This window comes from Stylophora pistillata, chromosome 6 (assembly GCF_964205215.1).
Source record: "Stylophora pistillata chromosome 6, jaStyPist1.2, whole genome shotgun sequence".
Classification (NCBI taxonomy): domain Eukaryota; kingdom Metazoa; phylum Cnidaria; class Anthozoa; order Scleractinia; family Pocilloporidae; genus Stylophora; species Stylophora pistillata.
This window is the reverse complement of record NC_142524.1, coordinates 25,682,379-25,700,050: the sequence shown is the minus strand read 5'-3', so window position 1 is coordinate 25,700,050 and position 17,672 is coordinate 25,682,379. Positions and strand designations below refer to the sequence as shown.

At 38.8% G+C, this 17,672-nt stretch overlaps 1 protein-coding gene and 3 long non-coding RNA genes across 5 annotated transcripts; 1 reads left to right on the top strand and 3 right to left on the bottom strand.

Annotated features, from left to right (window-relative positions):
* Positions 1-20: 20 nt before the first annotated feature.
* LOC148729094 (uncharacterized) lies at positions 21-1,401 on the bottom strand. Of its 2 annotated transcripts, none has more exons than XR_015988838.1 (2): positions 1,318-1,401; positions 21-868 (listed from the first exon to the last, which is right to left on the bottom strand). It is a non-coding gene; the product is annotated as an uncharacterized LOC148729094 (long non-coding RNA). The 2 variants fall into 2 exon arrangements; XR_015988837.1 differs by having other exon boundaries at positions 1,064-1,395.
* A 3,213-nt stretch (positions 1,402-4,614) lies between these two features.
* On the top strand, positions 4,615-8,806 carry LOC148729093 (uncharacterized). The gene is made up of 5 exons (XR_015988766.1): positions 4,615-5,039; positions 5,207-5,258; positions 5,452-5,495; positions 6,127-6,301; positions 6,714-8,806. It is a non-coding gene; the product is annotated as an uncharacterized LOC148729093 (long non-coding RNA).
* A 1,356-nt stretch (positions 8,807-10,162) lies between these two features.
* On the bottom strand, positions 10,163-11,559 carry LOC148729092 (putative skeletal organic matrix protein 5). The gene is made up of 4 exons (XM_088725522.1): positions 11,287-11,559; positions 11,157-11,199; positions 10,890-11,016; positions 10,163-10,766 (listed from the first exon to the last, which is right to left on the bottom strand). The coding sequence occupies exons 1-4, from the start codon at positions 11,474-11,476 to the stop codon at positions 10,248-10,250; spliced, it is 879 nt and encodes a 292-aa protein (XP_088581648.1). The 5' UTR covers positions 11,477-11,559; the 3' UTR covers positions 10,163-10,247.
* On the bottom strand, positions 11,475-17,282 carry LOC148729091 (uncharacterized). Its single transcript, XR_015988785.1, has 2 exons — positions 16,951-17,282; positions 11,475-13,329 (listed from the first exon to the last, which is right to left on the bottom strand). It is a non-coding gene; the product is annotated as an uncharacterized LOC148729091 (long non-coding RNA).
* Between the last annotated feature and the right edge of the window lie 390 nt (positions 17,283-17,672).

The following is a 17,672-nucleotide window of genomic DNA, read 5'->3' as shown; positions in this document are numbered from 1 at the left end:
AGAGAAGAAAACTTGTCAGCAGTATTTATGATTTCAATACAATTGTGCCACACAAAAAGGCAATGGAAATTTCCATGTAATACTCATTCACGTATACTTAACATTATCAATCATTGTTAAACAAAATTGAACGGGTACATGGAAATTTCTATGTAATACCCATTTGCGCGTAAAAAAAATAATTTTAAACACCTTTGGCCATTAAACAGGTCCATGGAATTTTCCATGTACATGTAATACTTACTCGCGTATACAAAACAGTATCAAACATTCTTAATCAAAACAGGTACATAGAAATTTCCATGTAATACTCATTTACGTATACAAACAGTATCAACCATTCAGAACCAATTTAAACAGGTACAAGGAAATTTTCATGCAATTCTTATACGATTTCATTGTGCCGGATAGTGCCTCACCAAAATGATCTATGGAAATTTCCATGAAATATTTATCCTCGTATACAAACAGTATCAAACAGTCCTGACCAAAGCGGTACCGGTACGTGGAAATATCCATGTAATACCCTTTCACACGCAAAAACTAATAATAATTTCAAACTTTCTTGGCCCAAAATGGGTGTATGGAATTTTATAGTGACATATCTATAGTGTCCGAAATTCCTTTTCAAAACAAGTTTATGGAAATTTTCATGTAATACTCATTCGAATATTCAAAATAGTATCTGTTTCATGTTTTGCTAAACAAATTCTCCACTCGTCGTTATCTTTGGACCCTGATCACGGCTTGCATGCTGAACGGCTCAGCGTGACAGCTTCTTTCCTAAAACCAGAAACAGGCTTCTCGTCCTTATATACGGATAATAAGTTCACGTTCCTTTGAACCGTCAGTTTGAGGCAGAAACTCACTGAAACACATAAAAATAAGGGATAAACAAGTTATTACTTTTTGCAGGTATTGGCATTGTTTACAGATGGTTTGACTGCCGGTTACTGCAAGTCAGCAATTTTGTCTCACTTCTTTTAGCAAATAGAAAATAAAGGAGTCAATGTCTGTAAAATGTGCAGCTTAAGTACATTTTATTTGTATAATTGTGTCTTACCTAGAGTATACGAGTCTCCAAACAATAATACAATCCCTCTTGGAGGCACGAAAAGCTTTATGATGTGCTGCATGAGGTCCACCTCATTCTCAGCCACAAACCAATTTGTGGCACTTTTCGATGTGTGCCAACAATAATGACACTGGCTCTTACGTTTACGTTTGTCGTCGTAAACATCGTAATCGACAAGGTCTCAGCATCAAAAGAAAATGGTTCACTTGGTTGTACGGAAATAGTGTTTGACTCATTCTCACCTCACCGTTTTTTTGCCTTGATTTTCCTCGCAGCCACTGGTAGAGGAACTATTTGCAGGTCGTTTGTCAGAACTTGACGTGGGAACAATTCTACTTCTAGTAATTTTCTGACTTGTTTTCCAAATCTTGAAATGTCAGAAAATTCTCGGTACAACAGTTTATTGAGGTCGTCGGTGGGATTTAAGAACAACTTGAAACGTCCGGGAGAAGACTTTTTCCGAGGTTTATTTTACCTAAGAGACAATGAATGCCGTTTGAAATATCATAAAACCATTTTACCGTATCTTTTACGAATTACATTGGTGTGAAAAGTAAATTCGATTGAAAATGTGGCATCGCCGGCTCCGTCCAAACACGTTTGGCGGAAACGGAAACCAGAAGCGGAACTTTCTTGCGGCATTTTTGAAAAGTGTTACAGATTGATTGCTATTGTGCTCGCATTGCGAAATGCTTTAAATTTGTGTGGGAAATTTCATGTAAAAGGTAGTAAAAATTGAGAGTGAATGGTCAGAGTAAGCTAAACGCCGAAAGGAGGGAAATCCATTGCCATAGACAGGCCAAGTTTACTCAGTGCGGACCTTTTTGGAAGCCAAATCAAATGCAGCTAATCTAAGACACAAGAATATTTTTTCCTCCAAACTTATTTTTCTATTGCACGATAGGAAATGATCCTTATCTCGTACAAACTCAAAATGATCTTTCTTAGAGCAAATTCTCTTTTCTTTTGACTGAAGCTTAAATTTTTCAGAATTCTCGAAACGAAACGTACCTTGAGTTTCCTTCGATCTTCACTCGCAGGCTTCATGTGAACAACAGACCCAGGATCAATGCCATCCTGCGCTAGAATGGATGATTTATTGTAATGATGCAGTGTGCCGGCGCACCTCTCCGTTTTCTGTTTTCGTGAAGTACCACTTTCTGTCGGAATAGTGCCGCTTTTCCCTTTTTCCTTCTTTCGACTAAGGTAGCGAGGACCCTCTACCACGTGTTGTTGCCATATCTTTTCACTAACTGAGTTTTATGAGCCTGGCTTGTCAAATAGCTGACCTGCATGAACGCTAAAGAATGTGCGACCACCATTTTGAATTGAGATCATTTAAGCCGTATCGTTTGTTTATTGGTTAATATGCACATTCCATAAGAAATTCTTTTGTATGCCCGATGACGTAGGAGTTTTCAAATTTCCGACAGCCGCATCACGCTGTTGAGGAAACTGTTAGTTTTTTCAAACTGAAATAGGAATACATGAACGGCTATGGATATTATGGATTACTCTAGTTCGGTTGCAGAAGAGCCACTGTCACTCTCGATTCCTTCAAGTCTCGCCGAAGAACCTTTGGTAGAAACATCAGTTACTGAAGAAAGCTTTGAGAGCCGAGCTACGAGAATAGTAGAGTCAGCCGTGGAGGTATTTCAACATCTCTTAGCAAGCACGCCTGCCAAACGGAAAAGGGAGGCCTCGATCGACTACCGAATCGTTAGACTCTTCAAGAGCTGAAACACCACTCTCGCCTGAGCACACAGCTTCCAAAGAGTAAGAAGTAGAAACTTCTAGCGCTGCAGGTTGTGAGGACGATGACAATGTGGTCCTTTCTGAAAATGAAAGCCTCAGCGGCAACAAGGCGCAAAGCGGCAACCTTGAAGGTAAATTTCTAATCAGCTCTTCCCTAACCTCAAAAACAGAACGTTTTTCTTTCTGTTTGAGGATAATAATTCTCAATTCAGAAACACTGCAGTTGATATAGGGGGAAAAGTAGAGGAATTCTTTGATGTTCTCAAAGTAACAGATCTCGTTATGAATAGCCGGAAAACTGTTTGCCAGCTTATACCGTCCGTACAATTCAATACCTATTCACGCAGCCAAGGAGCAATTAAGAGCTCCTCCAAGTGTTTCTCCTCCAGTGTTTAAAATGATGCTAAAATCGTGGACGTGGCTGAAAAAAAAAAAGGATATCAGTGTATTCCAAAAGTTAATTTTTCCGACTAATCCAAAGTGAAAAACGAGATAGGAACGGACTGACCTCAAAAACCCAACGCCGGAAACGCGCAAAAATGAGAGAACTAAAACTTCATTTTATCAAAGTTGAAGATCAGTCCAGGAGGTTTTGCCCCATTTTGAAAGAATTTGACAAGTTTCCGACTTTAGACGTAGAGGAAGACCGGGAATTCAATCGGGCTTTGGGCGGCGCATCCAAAGCAAGTAAAAAAGGCTTATTGTGAACATTGTGAAGAACACGTATTAGTGAGCTGGATTTGCACTGCAAAGTGGAGCGTCATAAATCCATAATACAGCAACTAGGATAGTGGAACAATCTTGACGCCCTAATCTATAAACTACCGTCTATTGGGAAATTAGAGGATCAATAAAAAAGGCAGTTTTCATTTCGATGTATTTTGATAAATTTTTTGTAAACAAGAATTGTAACAGAAGGGCCGAGTTTACGTAATTTTTGTCTGCAATTTAGAAAGTTTCATGTTTCATCATACTTCTTAGTTGTCATCTTAACCAAATTAAAAAAGGATAAGTTGATATTTCTAATCTAGTAAACAAAGAGAGACGTATCTGTCGTAGGAAAAGTTCGAAAAGTGAAAAAACCTGGAGGTTGCGATCGCGAGAAGTGTCATGCTGCTTCTTTGAAAGAAGGAAAGGCTCTAAAATCCAAAGCGATAATTGTGGTAATTAGATAGGAAGTATCACGAACTCCCGCAGTGACATATCGTAACGCATTCCTTAGGCCTAGTTTATACGTCGCGCTACGGTCGAATTTAATTCAGACGAATTCGTCGTTCCGTCGACGTAAATCGTGGCGTGGTTTTATGCGTCGAAATCAGTTGGATTGAATTTATTTCTCTTCCCAAATGCAGTGCCTCTGGTCAGAGGTGTCATTTTGAAATAAATTGAAATACATCAAGAAAATGCACGCATTTCATTATACGCGACTCTCGGTGCGACGTTAAAACTGAAGACGCGTTATCGATATTTTATCCGTCTTACCAAGACGGATAAAACGTCAAGGACGAATTTAATTCACCAGACGAATTTAATTCGTTTTAGACGTCGCGCTATCGTCGAATTTAATTGCTTGTGCGACCTTGAATTAAATTCGACTGTAGCGCAACGTATAAACTATTAGTGTCGTTTATTGGAGAGACTGGGTTCGAAATAGCCATTACAGAGTGGACGTAAACACCAAAACAGCCAACAGCGTAACGACTTTAAAAAAAAAAACAACAATCAATCGATATTATTTTGTTGCTGGCTATGCCACGTAGAGCAGAAGAAGTGGGGAAGAGTAAACGTCTTGGTCGTTTTTTGTAGAAAGAGGAAAAGAGGCTGCTTGGGTGATTTGTTTCCGCCGTTCGCTGTTTTGTTGTTTACGAGTTACAGTCTTTTACTTCAAGATGAAGGCACGAAGGCGATTATTTAGCCTGGTTCTCTGACGATACAAGGCGCCCTCGTGATTTTGACGGATATTTGAGAAACTGGATTCAGACCGTCTGAGATTTAGGCTAATATCGACTCAAAGTTACGAAATATTCATCAATTCTGTGGGTTTCTGTATATTTAAGGCAACAAAATCTGGATGTGCTGAGAAATGCTTAGAAGCCGTGGATCTCGCAGAGATGTGCATGATACGTGGGAATCTTCTGGGTAATAACTCGCTGCAAACAAGGGAAATCGTACTTGATGGGCTATGGATGCACGCCAAACTAAATGAAAGGTACAGTATATCTTATGTTGTCCTTTAGTTGCACCAACAAGCTTCTTCTCGTATATAGTCTAAATCATAAATCAGACTAAATTAAATAAAACGAATTAGTAACCATTCCTTTTATAACGTGATTCATGAACAAAAAATTCCTTCAAATCTAACTTTTGTCTTTATAGGTAAAACTAAATTTGGACACACTCATGAAGCTGCTGACCAGATGTTTAACAAGTAAGAATCAGAGTTTCATTTTCATTGAATTCAGTTGAGAGGAAAACTCTCTTTGAGAATAGTTACATCGCAGAACCATCTTATTAATGCTGCCGATTTCAGTCAAAGTTTCACTGCTGGGATGCTTAATTGCCAGCTTCAAAATACTAAATGTTGTTGTTAATTGTTAGTCATATTAAATTGTGTCTTACAGGCTTTCTGAATTTTTGGTAAAGAAGGACACAAGAACCTCTATAGGTACTGTTAGGAGGAATGCAATCAGTAAACTTCTACCTTAGAAAATGAGTAGTAGTAGTAGTAGTAGTAGTAGTAGTAGTAGTAGTAGTAGTAGTAGTAGCAGTAGTAGTAGCAGTAGCAGTAGCAGTAGCAGTGTAGTAGTAGTAGTAGTAGTAGTAGTAGTAGTAGTAGAAGTAGTAGTAGTAGTAGTAGTAGTAGTAGTGGTAGTAGTAGTAGTAGTAGTAGTAGTAGTAGTAGTAGCAGCCTCAGTAGCAGCAGTAGTAGCAGCAGCAGTACTAATAGAGGTAGTAGTAGTAAAACTTTATTGAAATTGTCATTACATGAAGAGCCATCCTAAGCTAGGGAAAAATCCCTTACTAATTTGGGGACACTAAAAAAGAAAAAAGACTAAGAGCTATTTACAGAGGTATATATATTAATTAGTTAACTAAGAGAAAATCTATAGTTAACTAATTATGGATTTGTATTAAAAAATATCTATATAAAATTCAAGAGGAGCAGAGTAGATTTGTATAACTATTGAGACAGTCGTGTAGTTATATTTTAAGCCTTCAATTGATTGATGTTTATCCTCTCCTGACAATATGGATGGATACAATATCTTAAAATGTTTTCTCTTGTTAATTGATAGAGCTTGTGACCTCCTTTGAGAGTTGTTACACCCCAACTCCAAAGGCTGCCGAGGTTGAGCATGTTTTTGCTGTGAAGGAGGGGATGTTGCCCATTTCACTGGGGGAGTGGCAAAAAGGAAAACTGGAAACCAGTAAACCCTCATCCACTGAGAACAGTGGTTAACTGTAGTGAAAGTAAGTGGAAATATCTGCTGTACAATGGAGAATAAACAGAAACAAAAAATCTCAACAATACTTTCCATTAACAATTATACTCTGTTCATGCACTGAAGATATCTGTTTTGCTCAGATGGAGTGTGATGATCTTACATTTTAATTCTTAGCATTATACAAGACCAATAATGATAATAATAATTGTAAATAACAACAATATTAGTAACAATGACAAGTACTATTAGAAAAATCACAAACTGATCTCTGTTACAGCTTGATGGTATACAGCTGTAAGTTACTTAAATTAGAAGCTTATTTATTGTTGAGGTCATTTCATTCTCTACTGTCTGGTTCATGTCCTTCAAATATTAAATTTCTGGAATAAGCGTTTTTGCTACAGTTTTTTAACCTTGCTTTTCTTTATTTATGTCAGGCTGATGCAGAAATAAATGTTGATGTCCCCCCCAGATTATGTTATTCCAGATACAGAGAAGCTTGAGCATCAACGGCTCAGGTCAGAATTTGGAAAGTAGATTGTCAAAATATAAGATTTTCAGTTATAATCGACTCACACTTGTGAATGGAAATTTCCATAGATCTTCCAGTAGAATGGTAAAATATAAGATTTTCAGTTATAATCAATTTACACTTGTGCATGGAAATTTCCATACATCTTCCATTGACATGGCAAGATTTAAGATGTTCAGCTATGATCAATTCACACAATGTGCATGGAAATTTCCATGGATATTCCAGCAACATGGCTCAAATGAAAGAATTTTTCAGTCATGATCGATCCAAACAATGTGCATGGAAATTTCCATAGATCTTCTGTATGATAAAATGACGTATCTTAGATATTCAGTTGCAATCGACTCACACACGTGCATGAAAATTTTCATAGACCTTCAACTAACATGGTAAAATGTAAGATGTTCAGCTCTAATCGATCTAGGCATGTGCATGGAAATTTCCATAGACCTTCCATTAACATGGTAAATGTAAGATATTCAGCTATAAATAGATCTACACATGTGCATGGAAATTTACATAGACCTTCCATTAACATGGTACAATGTGAGATGTTCAGCTCTAATCGATCCAGACATGTGCATGGAAATTTCCATAGACCTTCCATTGACATGGTATAATGTAAGATATTCAGCTGTAATCGATCTAGACGTGTGCATGGAAATTTCCATAGACCTTCCACTGACATGGTAAAATGTAACATGTTCAGCTCTAATCGATCTTGACATGTGCATGGAAATTTCCATAGACCTCCCATTAACATGGTATAATGTAAGATATTCAGCTGTAATTGATCGAGACATGTGCATGGAAATTTTCATAGACCTTCCATTAAGATGGTATAATGTAAGGATGTTCAGCTCTCATCAATCTAGACATGTGCATGGAAATTTCCATAGACCTTCCATTAACACAGCAAAATTTAAGATGTACAGTTATAATTGATCCTGAGATGGTGGAAATTTCCATAGACCTTCCATTAACATGGTATAATGTAAGATGTTCAGCTCTAATCGATCTAGACATGTGCATGGAAATTTCCATAAGACCTTCCATTAACATGGTATAATGAAAGATATTCAGCTGTAATCGATCGAGACATGTGCATGGAAATTTTCATAGACCTTCCATTAAGATGGTATAGTGTAAGGATGTTCAGCTCTCATCAATCTAGACACGTGCATGGAAATTTCCATAGACCTTCCATTAACACAGCAAAATTTAAGATGTACGGTTATAATTGATCCTGACATGGTGGAGATTTCCGTAGACCTTCCATTAACATGGTATAATGTAAGATGTTCAGCTCTAATCAATCTACACATGTGCATGGAAATTTCCATAGACCTTCCATTAACACAGCAAAATTTAAGATGTACGGTTATAATTGATCCTGACATGGTGGAAATTTCCATAGACCTTCCATTAAGATGGTACAATGTGAGATGTTCAGCTCTAATCGATCTAGACATGTGCATGGAAATTTCCATAGACCTTCCATTAACATGGTATAATGTAAGATATTTATCTGTAATCGATCTAGACATGTGCATGGAAATTTCCATAGACCTTCTACTAACATGGTAAAATGTAACATGTTCAGCTCTAATCGATCTTGACATGTACATGGAAATTTCCATAGATCTTCTATGGACATGGTAAAATGTAAATGTTCATTAACGTTCTAATCGATCCAGAAATGTCCATGGAAATTTCCAAAGATTTGCTTAAGTGACATGGTATAATGTAACATGATTTCTTTTAGTCCTTTTGGATTATCATCTCTATGGTAATGTCTGCATATACATTTGTAAAAAAGATTCTCAGAAAAATCGCTGTCAGATACGCCATATCTTATTTTGTATATTTAAAACACGGATGTATAAATTTCAGTAAATAGTTCTCAAAAGAAATTCTGTCTTCGTTGTAAAAGTTGTTGTAATCAATTCAACTGTGGAGTGGCTTTTATAGACTATTAAACTCTTTTTCCTTCAATGTAGTTGAGTGTCCTGGTTAGAATGATACATTGTAGAGCACATGTTACCCAACATATACTGAAATGGCAAGGAAGCATCTCTTTCATTGTGGTTTTTACCAAATTTTCTTTACTTCAGAAAATCTGCACTTAAAAAATTATGTGTTTGAGCTACTGGGAAGACTGAGATGATCATTTAAAACGGCTTGAACCCACTGATCTAAAGTTAGATCAGGTGGGTGTTAGCCATTTAGATTGTGTAAGTAGGGTGATTCCCTCGCCACAAATTCACAACAAACGAGCCTACCAAAGCCACTCAACCCTACCGACGGATTTTAACTAAACAGTCAGGAATGACTTACGCGACTCGAGTAGAACAGCCGACTACATCACGTACAGCAAAATAACCGATTTATGTCGTAAGGGACCAGTTATAGCTGAGGGGGAAGTCCGGTCAATTTTGGTTTTAATATTCTGATGAGCCTCCCCCCCTCCCCCCATCCCCCATTATTGGCAGTCAATTGGCAGTCAGATTTCTATGTTTTTACTTCCAGGTCTCTAAGCAACGACCGATCTGTCCTCTAAATCTTCCTGAACTATATCATCCCCCTAAACTCCCCACCCTCGTCGATAGGTAAAAAGCGGTTTCAGTACTATCTTTTGTTCTACACGAGATAACAACAGAATTCTTTTCTCTAAAATTTGAAAATGAAATCTCACTGATCCATTTAGGCTTATTTTCGAATTAAAAGGGGATTGTCTGAAGTCGTGGTGAAGAGGTCTGTTAAAACTACGGGAAATATTTCGGAAGGAAATCTGTTCGGTTGAAGAACTAATAAAAATCTTGTTAATGTGTTCATTCGTATCTCGCGTAGAGACTGACGCCTCAAACAAATGATTCAGAAAAATGGGCGGGTCTAATGAGAGAGAGAAAATGGGCAATACTTTTGAAGGTACTGTTTTTTGTGTTCCTTTGGCTATCGTATCAGGGCAAGTTATTGTGTATTCAAATCATTAATTTCCTGGTCTCCTGGTTACCTTGCAGAACAGGGGAGGCTTTACGGGTTTTTCACCAAAGCGGACAAATGCGTAAGACGAGCGCAAACGGCAAATCCAGCGGAAAAAAAAAAGAAAAAAAAAGTCACTATTCTCGTGTACCCCTCTTAGTGCGTGATCAGATCACAACCTCCCTTTGCGTGCAGATCGTGACGTCGACCTATTATGAACATAGAATATATCTCCATTGCCTATTTCTACTTCGTTTTTAAAACTTGAATTGGCTTTGCACAATTGATACGTCTTAGACCGGTTTTCAAAAAGTTATAGTTAACACAGATCTGACCAGAAAAGAAAATAATTTTGAAACCCTTGTTTTATTAGCTGGTAAGCCTGAGTATACTACTTTTTTAAATTCATGATGGCCTCTTGGCTTGAAATTTGGAACGTTAGCGGCGTTCCCTGTCACTGTAACAGGATGTAGCCCATGACTTTGATGTGCTTGTGTCCATTGTCTGGCGAGTATGTTGCTTCATTTCCACACGTGTTGGAGTCGTCGTGAAGACCTCCTGTACCAAAACCAATCCTGGAGTCACAAGAGTGGCATTCATTCTCCTGGTTAGAAATGATGCCGATTCTTGCTTTGGACAGACGATGGCTGCTTCCTACAGTATTGAACCCTTCCTTGTTGCAGTAGTGCTGCAAGGAGGCTTGTGAACCAATTAACCACTTCCACTTGTCACGACCCAGTGAGGTAGCGCGGTATTTTCCATCAGCAATCAGTGAGTACAGTGAGTTGGCGTGCCTGTTGATGACAATGAACCTGACCTGATGTCCAATCTTCATACCGAGGCAGATTTTGGAGAAGGGTGTGTTCCAGTAGGTCGGTAACTTGGTTTCGTGGGAGTCAAACCCAGTCCTGCCTCCAGCAAGGTTATAGGAATTTCTGTTGCTCCAGAAATGGGAGTTGTAATGGAAGGTTCTCTGAGAAACGAAGAACTAATATTTAATTTTTTTCGTTTTTGGGTGTGTTTTTTTAATTTCATTTGTTCTCTTTTTTTTAAATCAATAATATCCAGAGTTTTTTAAAGGAGACAGCGAGTTTACCTTTGCCCCGTTAATCTTTATGGCCATTGTCCATCCTCCACCACCACATCCAAAGTTTCCCATGTGACAGTAAACAAGAATCTTTTGTGAACCAAATATCAGCGGATACACTTGGCTTCGTCTCGACCTTATGGAAAAGGAGAGCAATAAAACGGATTGAGTCAGCCTGTATGCAAGACAAGAGTCCTTATACCTACCATAATGGACAGCACACATGAAGGGAGCGATTTGGAGTATTGAAATGAAAACTTCTTACTGTTTCCTTACTTTCCTTTGTTGTACTGCTCCTTGCAAGAAGAGAAGGGACGGGCTGTGAGAAAGAAAAGACTGCGGTTTTAACATGTGAGTGTGAAATCATGAAATGCCGCTCTCCAATACATCATCGTAAAAAAAGTACCTGGAGGCTTTGGAGGCAAAGCGTCCTTCACAAGCGCAACAAGATTTTTCACTTCGGTTTGAAGCGTCTTAATGTCTTTGCTGATCTCACCGCAGTCATTAGCAGTACAGGATTGCTGTCTGACGCCGATTAAAACAGCGAACAGCGCGATGAGATTTGCCATAAAATAAATTGCAATTTGCAAGCGCATCTTGATAATTGATCGATGTTCGAAATGTTTTCTGTGTTGCTCAGCCGTTGAATAACTGTTTGTGGTGATTTTGCTTCCTTGTTATTATTGTTAAACACAACTCGTATTTTCTTGCTCGCATTGAGCGACATCAGATGGACAAGTTTCAAGGTTAAGTTTATTTTTAACTTTATTCGATCGAATTGTACAATGTAAAGAAATTATCATAGAGTCTGAAAATCTGCTCACAGTATATTTCTATTTTCTAGAGAACGAAAAGCCATTTGAGAACGGCGACACTGCGATTTAACAAAATAAAATTTTATGTTTCCATTTCATCGAATTGACCATTTTTACATGCGTGCATGCATGCCCACACAACTAATCAGGACCCTTAATGCTTTGTCTTTTGTGCAAATATTCTGATATGAAATTAGCAAAACAATAATAACTGCGATAAGTTTATAAAAAACTGTCAATTTCATTTCTCAGCTGTGAGTTATAATGTAAATTGGCCACTGTTACGAGTCATTACCACATTGAGACCCTGTGACATAAACTGCCACTCTTTTATAGCGTTCAACAGTTCTCTATGACTCTCGCTGCTCGATAAGAGTTTCAGTAGCTTTTCGTGTTCAAAAAAACTTGCGCGGGATGATTTGTTTGTCGTGACTGCTTGCACTGACAAAGCATAATAAAATCAGTAATTCTGTTGACAAAGAACGTCGGCAGACATGGAATACAGTTATTTTATGAGTTAAAACTTGTACTGGGTGGACACTCCAAGAGGTAGACTTGCCCCAAGTCGCCTTTGTATGCTTATCTTTGAGAAAAACGAACGACGAAGTCGCGAGGAGACGACTTGTTGCGCCTGCATGGTTTCGAATTCGTTTTCCACCCCACTGAACTCCCACAAAAACAGACTTTGAGAAAGTATAAAGTGCAGGCGACAGTTTGAAAGGTTATTTGGGTATCCGGTAATAAGTGAATTGATAGGTCAAACAAATAAATGAATTCATCAAATAGGCGATGGATCGTCCTTACTGTGAGGCATTTTCAGATTTCCCTGAGATCCTGAGGTCAAAGAACCGCGACACAAAAACTGCCCACAATAACTTTCGGGGCTGTTGCATGCATATTTTCGGTTTCTTCAAACAACCTTTCTCGAAACAGGTGTTTACAGAACAGAACCTGCCGGCGGATTGACGGATTGAAACTGACGAATCAGGACCGACTTACGCTGTTTGTGTCTCACAGCCAATGACATTGCAGTTCAAAAGGAATTTAATAATGGGCGGCTGTACACACAGCCTGCTTACAGGCGGTAGTTTGTTTTTCAGGCGCGAAACTCGCCTTGTCACTGGTCTTAAATCTTCCATCCCTCCATTCTACCGGGCGATCGATATTCGCCATGCTGAATCTCGCACTTGAAGACATAAACTATCACCTGAAGGCAGGCTTCTGTACACAGTGCTACAGTACCAGGACAATTCTTCAAATTTAGACGCTTCGGTCGAAATCTTTCTTTGTACGCTCACGTTTCGACTCACAGTCGCCCAGTGATATTTGCAATTCAGTTGGCTGTTCCGTCTGCACACTCGTTTATATCTGTAAGATTCAAGGCAACTGACTTAACAAGGAAAACCCCTAAGCAGGTGACTAATTTGATCATTTGTAGGGTTGAACACGTTTTTTTCTTTAATTTTTATTCCTTTGTTCGTCAAGATAATTAGGGTTTTGGTCTAGTTCACCTTTGCATGTCCTTCCATCTCCAGAATATCCCGATTTACACGAACAGTTGTAGGAACCTTCGGTGTTGTTGCAAACAGCATGTTTACTGCATTCTTGTGTTCCTGCAGCACACTCATCGACATCTGCAAATAAAATCGTCATCATTGCGAATGTAAAAATAAACTGTAAAAAGCAAATTAACACTTGCGTGGGAACTGACATGATATTCTTACAATATTGGAGCAGTTCTCTAACCAAGAGATAAATAAATAAATAAACTTTAATAGCTAACACAATTTCTGGTAACCCAGTAGTTTACATTGAGGGCTGTATTAAAAAGAATTATAAAAACTAGATTATCAAGAACAGCATGCACACAAATATATTCAAAACGTTCTAGAGATAGTAAAATGTTCACCATCTGAATTACTTTGTGAAAAATTGTTCACTAACCGATTCTTAAAGTTGCTTTCATCTCTAATAATTTCAAATTTGTCGTCCAGACGGTTTCATAAGTGGCATTTGCATGAAATGTTCTAAGGCCTGCGTTGGAGCGACATTTCGGAGTTTTTTACATAAGTTCTATAGCTTGTAAAATAATGCGGACACTCTCCGCTCACAATTTTCAACACCATGCACAATTTCTTCATGCGCAATACATCATCATTTGGCATCCACCGTAGTTTCTTGAACATTTGAACTGAGTTATCGTGGAAACTGGCATCTAAAATTAACCTACTACAACGTTTCTGCACTCTAAGTATTCTCAGCAGTTGATCGTTAGAGGCGTTACCCCAAACCGAGCAACAATTTTCAAAGACAGGCTTCATAAACGCATTCAATAGCAATTTTCTGCAGTGGAGGTCAAGGTAGCCATTCGCTCTTTTTAGCAGATAAATTCTAGAGTTCAGCTTCCAAATTAATTATTCGATGTGGTTGTGCCAGCTAATGTGCTTGTCGATCTGGACGCCTGAGAGTTTTTCATCTTTGGCTTCGTCTGTTGCCATTTAAGTAAAGATCTAAGGTTGGGTTGTTAGCGGATTTCAATTTCTGTCGTGTAGCTATGAGTAGGTGTTTCGTCTTCTTTGTGTTAGGTACCATTTTGTTTAACTTGAACCAATTGCTAGCATTGTTTAGGCTGACTTGCAAATTCTGTTAGATATGATCAATGGAGTGATTGGAGGTCCTTAGCATTGTATCAGCAGCATATATTTCGGGGTCAGAAGTTGATAGGCAAAGAGGTAAGTCGTTAATATAAAGTGAAAAGAGGACGGGACCCAAAATTGATCCTTCTCGAACGCCTTGTGGCAACGTAAGAGGGTTAGATAGTGATCCAGAAATAGCGCATGTTTGAGTTCGATCGCATAAATACGATTTGAACCATCTCAAGGTTGGTTCACTAGCGTGGTATTTAGCGATTTTAGATAATAGAATGTCGTGAATCACTAAGTCCAAGACTTTGCTCAGATTCAAGAATATCGACCCAAAAAACTTTATCGATAGCCTTCAGCCAGTTGTCTGTGAGGTTCAACAGGGCAGTTTAGCATGAATGATGTGGGCGATTGGCAGACTGTTTGCTGTATAGAAGGTTATTGTCGTATAGGTATTTTAAGTAGCATGACGCAATATCTTTTTCAAGAGGTTTAGAGATAATTGGCAGGATTGAGATAGGCCTATAGTTGTTTCTGTCATGAGGTGAGTCTCTTGTAGACAGGAGTTAGCCTTGCTGTTTTGAATTTATGCGGGAAAACGGCTTTACTAATGCGAGAATTGTAGATGTTGGTCAAACAATTAGATATCGCCGGTAGTGCTAGTTTTAGAATTTGAATTCCAATCCCATCCAGGCCTGTGGCTTTGTTTCCTCCTATGCGCTTTGTATATTCTTCAACTTCTTGAGTGGTCATGAGGGGGATATCAAACTGCGTAGAGACATCAATGCGAGCATTAATTAAGTGTGAAATGCTACCCTCTATGTTAGCAAGTACCTGTTCGCTGACTGTGACCTGAGCCACGTTTGCAGCCCGCTGTATGTTAGTCCCGGAAATGATCGATAGTCAAAAGCATCAGCCATGGAAAGTGGGTCTATTATTTCTTATCCATCCATTTCAATGAAAGAGGGTGTTAAAGGAATCGGATGTGTTGGTACTGCATGTTTAAGAGTTTTCCAGAGTTTTCGGGGTTGCCCATATTTTCAGTGATTTCATTTCTCATATGGGCCGCTTTTGAGTTAGCGATCATTTTGACTACTTGATTCCTTAGCTTCTTATACATGGTGTTCGCTAGGACATTAGTTTTCGCACGTTTCTTGAACCTATCTCTGCTTCGGATACAATCAGTGATAGAGCTATTCATCCAAGGTGGCAGCTTTTTCCGCTTTACTCTTTTCTCGACAATGGGTGCGTGCTGGGTGATTACACTATTAAAAATCAGCTCCCAGGTGTCCAACTTGTCGTTAACATCAAACACTGACAATGGAGCGGTCTCTAGATCGTAAGTAAAACTGTTTTTGTCAGAATTATTAAAGCTTCGATATTTGATGGTATCATGATGCAGTTTGGGGGATTTAAGGTCGCGAAACTTGTGTCCAAGCAGACTGGATAGTGATCACTCAGTCCATATATTGGGACTAGGGTTTCGATGATCCGCTCTGGATGCGAAACATAAACATGATCTAGCAACGCGGGCGAACATCGAGCAACCCTTGTAGGAGTTGAAGAACAGACAATCTGTTTCATTCCTGCGTCCCGAAACATTGTAAATAACCTACAAGACCCATTTACTGCTAGCAAGTCGATGTTAAAATCACCAACTGCAATTACTTCGTTATACATGCTCATAGAAATGCCGATTAATTGGTCAAGAAATTTGTAGAAATAAGGACTTGAGCCGGTTCGGTGGGCGATAAATAACAATGAATAAAATCTTTGGGCCTGATCGATGTTGTTTCATTTCCAGGCAGAGATGTTCAAGCTCAATGGATGAATCCAACAATCGAACCCGACGACAAAGGAGAGAATTGTTAACATAAGCGACAACCCCACCACCTCTCTTTGAGTCGCTCCGATCACAGTGGTGGATCTGATAATGCTTCCAAGCAATCATGCAGTCGCTCCAAGTGGAATTTGACCAGGTTTCACTCATTGCAAAGACATCAAAATCATTAACGTTCATCGGAGTCTTTTCCTCTTCAAGATAGCGAGAAAGAGATTTGACATCTGATTTTATCCGGAAGGTGGGATGTTCGAGTTCGAGATCGTAAAATTTCCATCTGTGGTGCGATTTCTCGCTAGTGGGCCGAGGTTTGAAGAAACATCACCATGCAGAGCAATAAGTTCGATGTTAAATTCCGAACGGTGATTGCCATAGTAGATTGCCACGGCGCGACTGTACCCGCTTCTCTTGAAGAAATTAACATGGCGTCTTTTGAATTGCAAACATGCAGGAGCGTACTCAAGATAAGTAGCTGTGGCGCCTTGAAGAGCCATTCCAACTCTGTCAAAGCTAAACATGTCAGCTTGCAGCTCCCTGTAGGAGAACCAGGCGAGCGTAGCTACCAAACAGGACCAAGAAATTAACTTGAAGGCAACTATCGAGATTTCGGCACGCATTCACATTGGACAGAATTGGCTCTGCTCAAGCCAGTTGAAAGATTGTTATAATTTGCGAAAATCGAACCTAAACTCTTACAGATACTTTTAGAAGTTGTGTATAAAACTCTGAGCCCAAACAAGTCTACGACCACGGGTTGACATGGCAAGATTTACCTTTTTTACAGTTTGCACCTTTGAATCCAGTGGTGCACAAACAGCGATATCCTTTGTCGGTAAAACCGCTTTGACAAGTCGCATTGTTATCGCAAGGGTTATCAACACAAGCGCTCTGAAGCCAAAAGGAGAAAATGTATTAACAATCTTAGTATCATACGTTTAAATATTGATGTCGCAGGTTGCATGGGTGATCAATCATCTTTAAATTTTAGATTTAGAGCAGGCAAAGAAAGTAAGATAGAAAACGAGGGGCGTAATGATACTGCTAGACATAAAAATATCTGTAGTAATATTAGAATTATAGCTATCATCTCAACACCTATGAGTGAGAAAGTAGATTTTCGTCGCTGAAAATAAGTATTTGCTGATGATCCAACACCTACCTCAGCTGCACGATAAAAATAATTTTCTTCTTTCTTCAGCTCGCTTTTGTGTCCATCGTGAGTAACATTATTCAATTCACATTTGTACCCTCCATGCCTACCCACTCGTTTATCAAGATTAATACTGACACAGTCAGGCTCCATGTAACACATGATCTCGCAAAAATTCATTGTCATGACTTCAACGATGCGAATCACGTGGTTTACGAGACGCTTGCCGTCTAGTACTTTTTTAGGTGTAAACTCCAAATGGCGGCATTGGTCTTCATCGGAAAATTCTTAACAATTTAGAAGAAATATAAGAAAAGGAAAACAATGTTAATAGAGATAAACATA

Excerpts from the sequence above, each read along its gene's own strand:
- LOC148729092 (XM_088725522.1), bottom strand. The coding sequence starts at position 11,476 with ATGCGCTTGCAAATTGCAATTTATTTTATGGCAAATCTCATCGCGCTG. Across the intron at positions 11,200-11,286 it reads TTTGCCTCCAAAGCCTCCAG|CCCGTCCCTTCTCTTCTTGC; the intron begins GTACTTTTTTTA and ends TCTTTCTCACAG. Across the intron at positions 11,017-11,156 it reads GAGCAGTACAACAAAGGAAA|GTCGAGACGAAGCCAAGTGT; the intron begins GTAAGGAAACAG and ends CTTTTCCATAAG.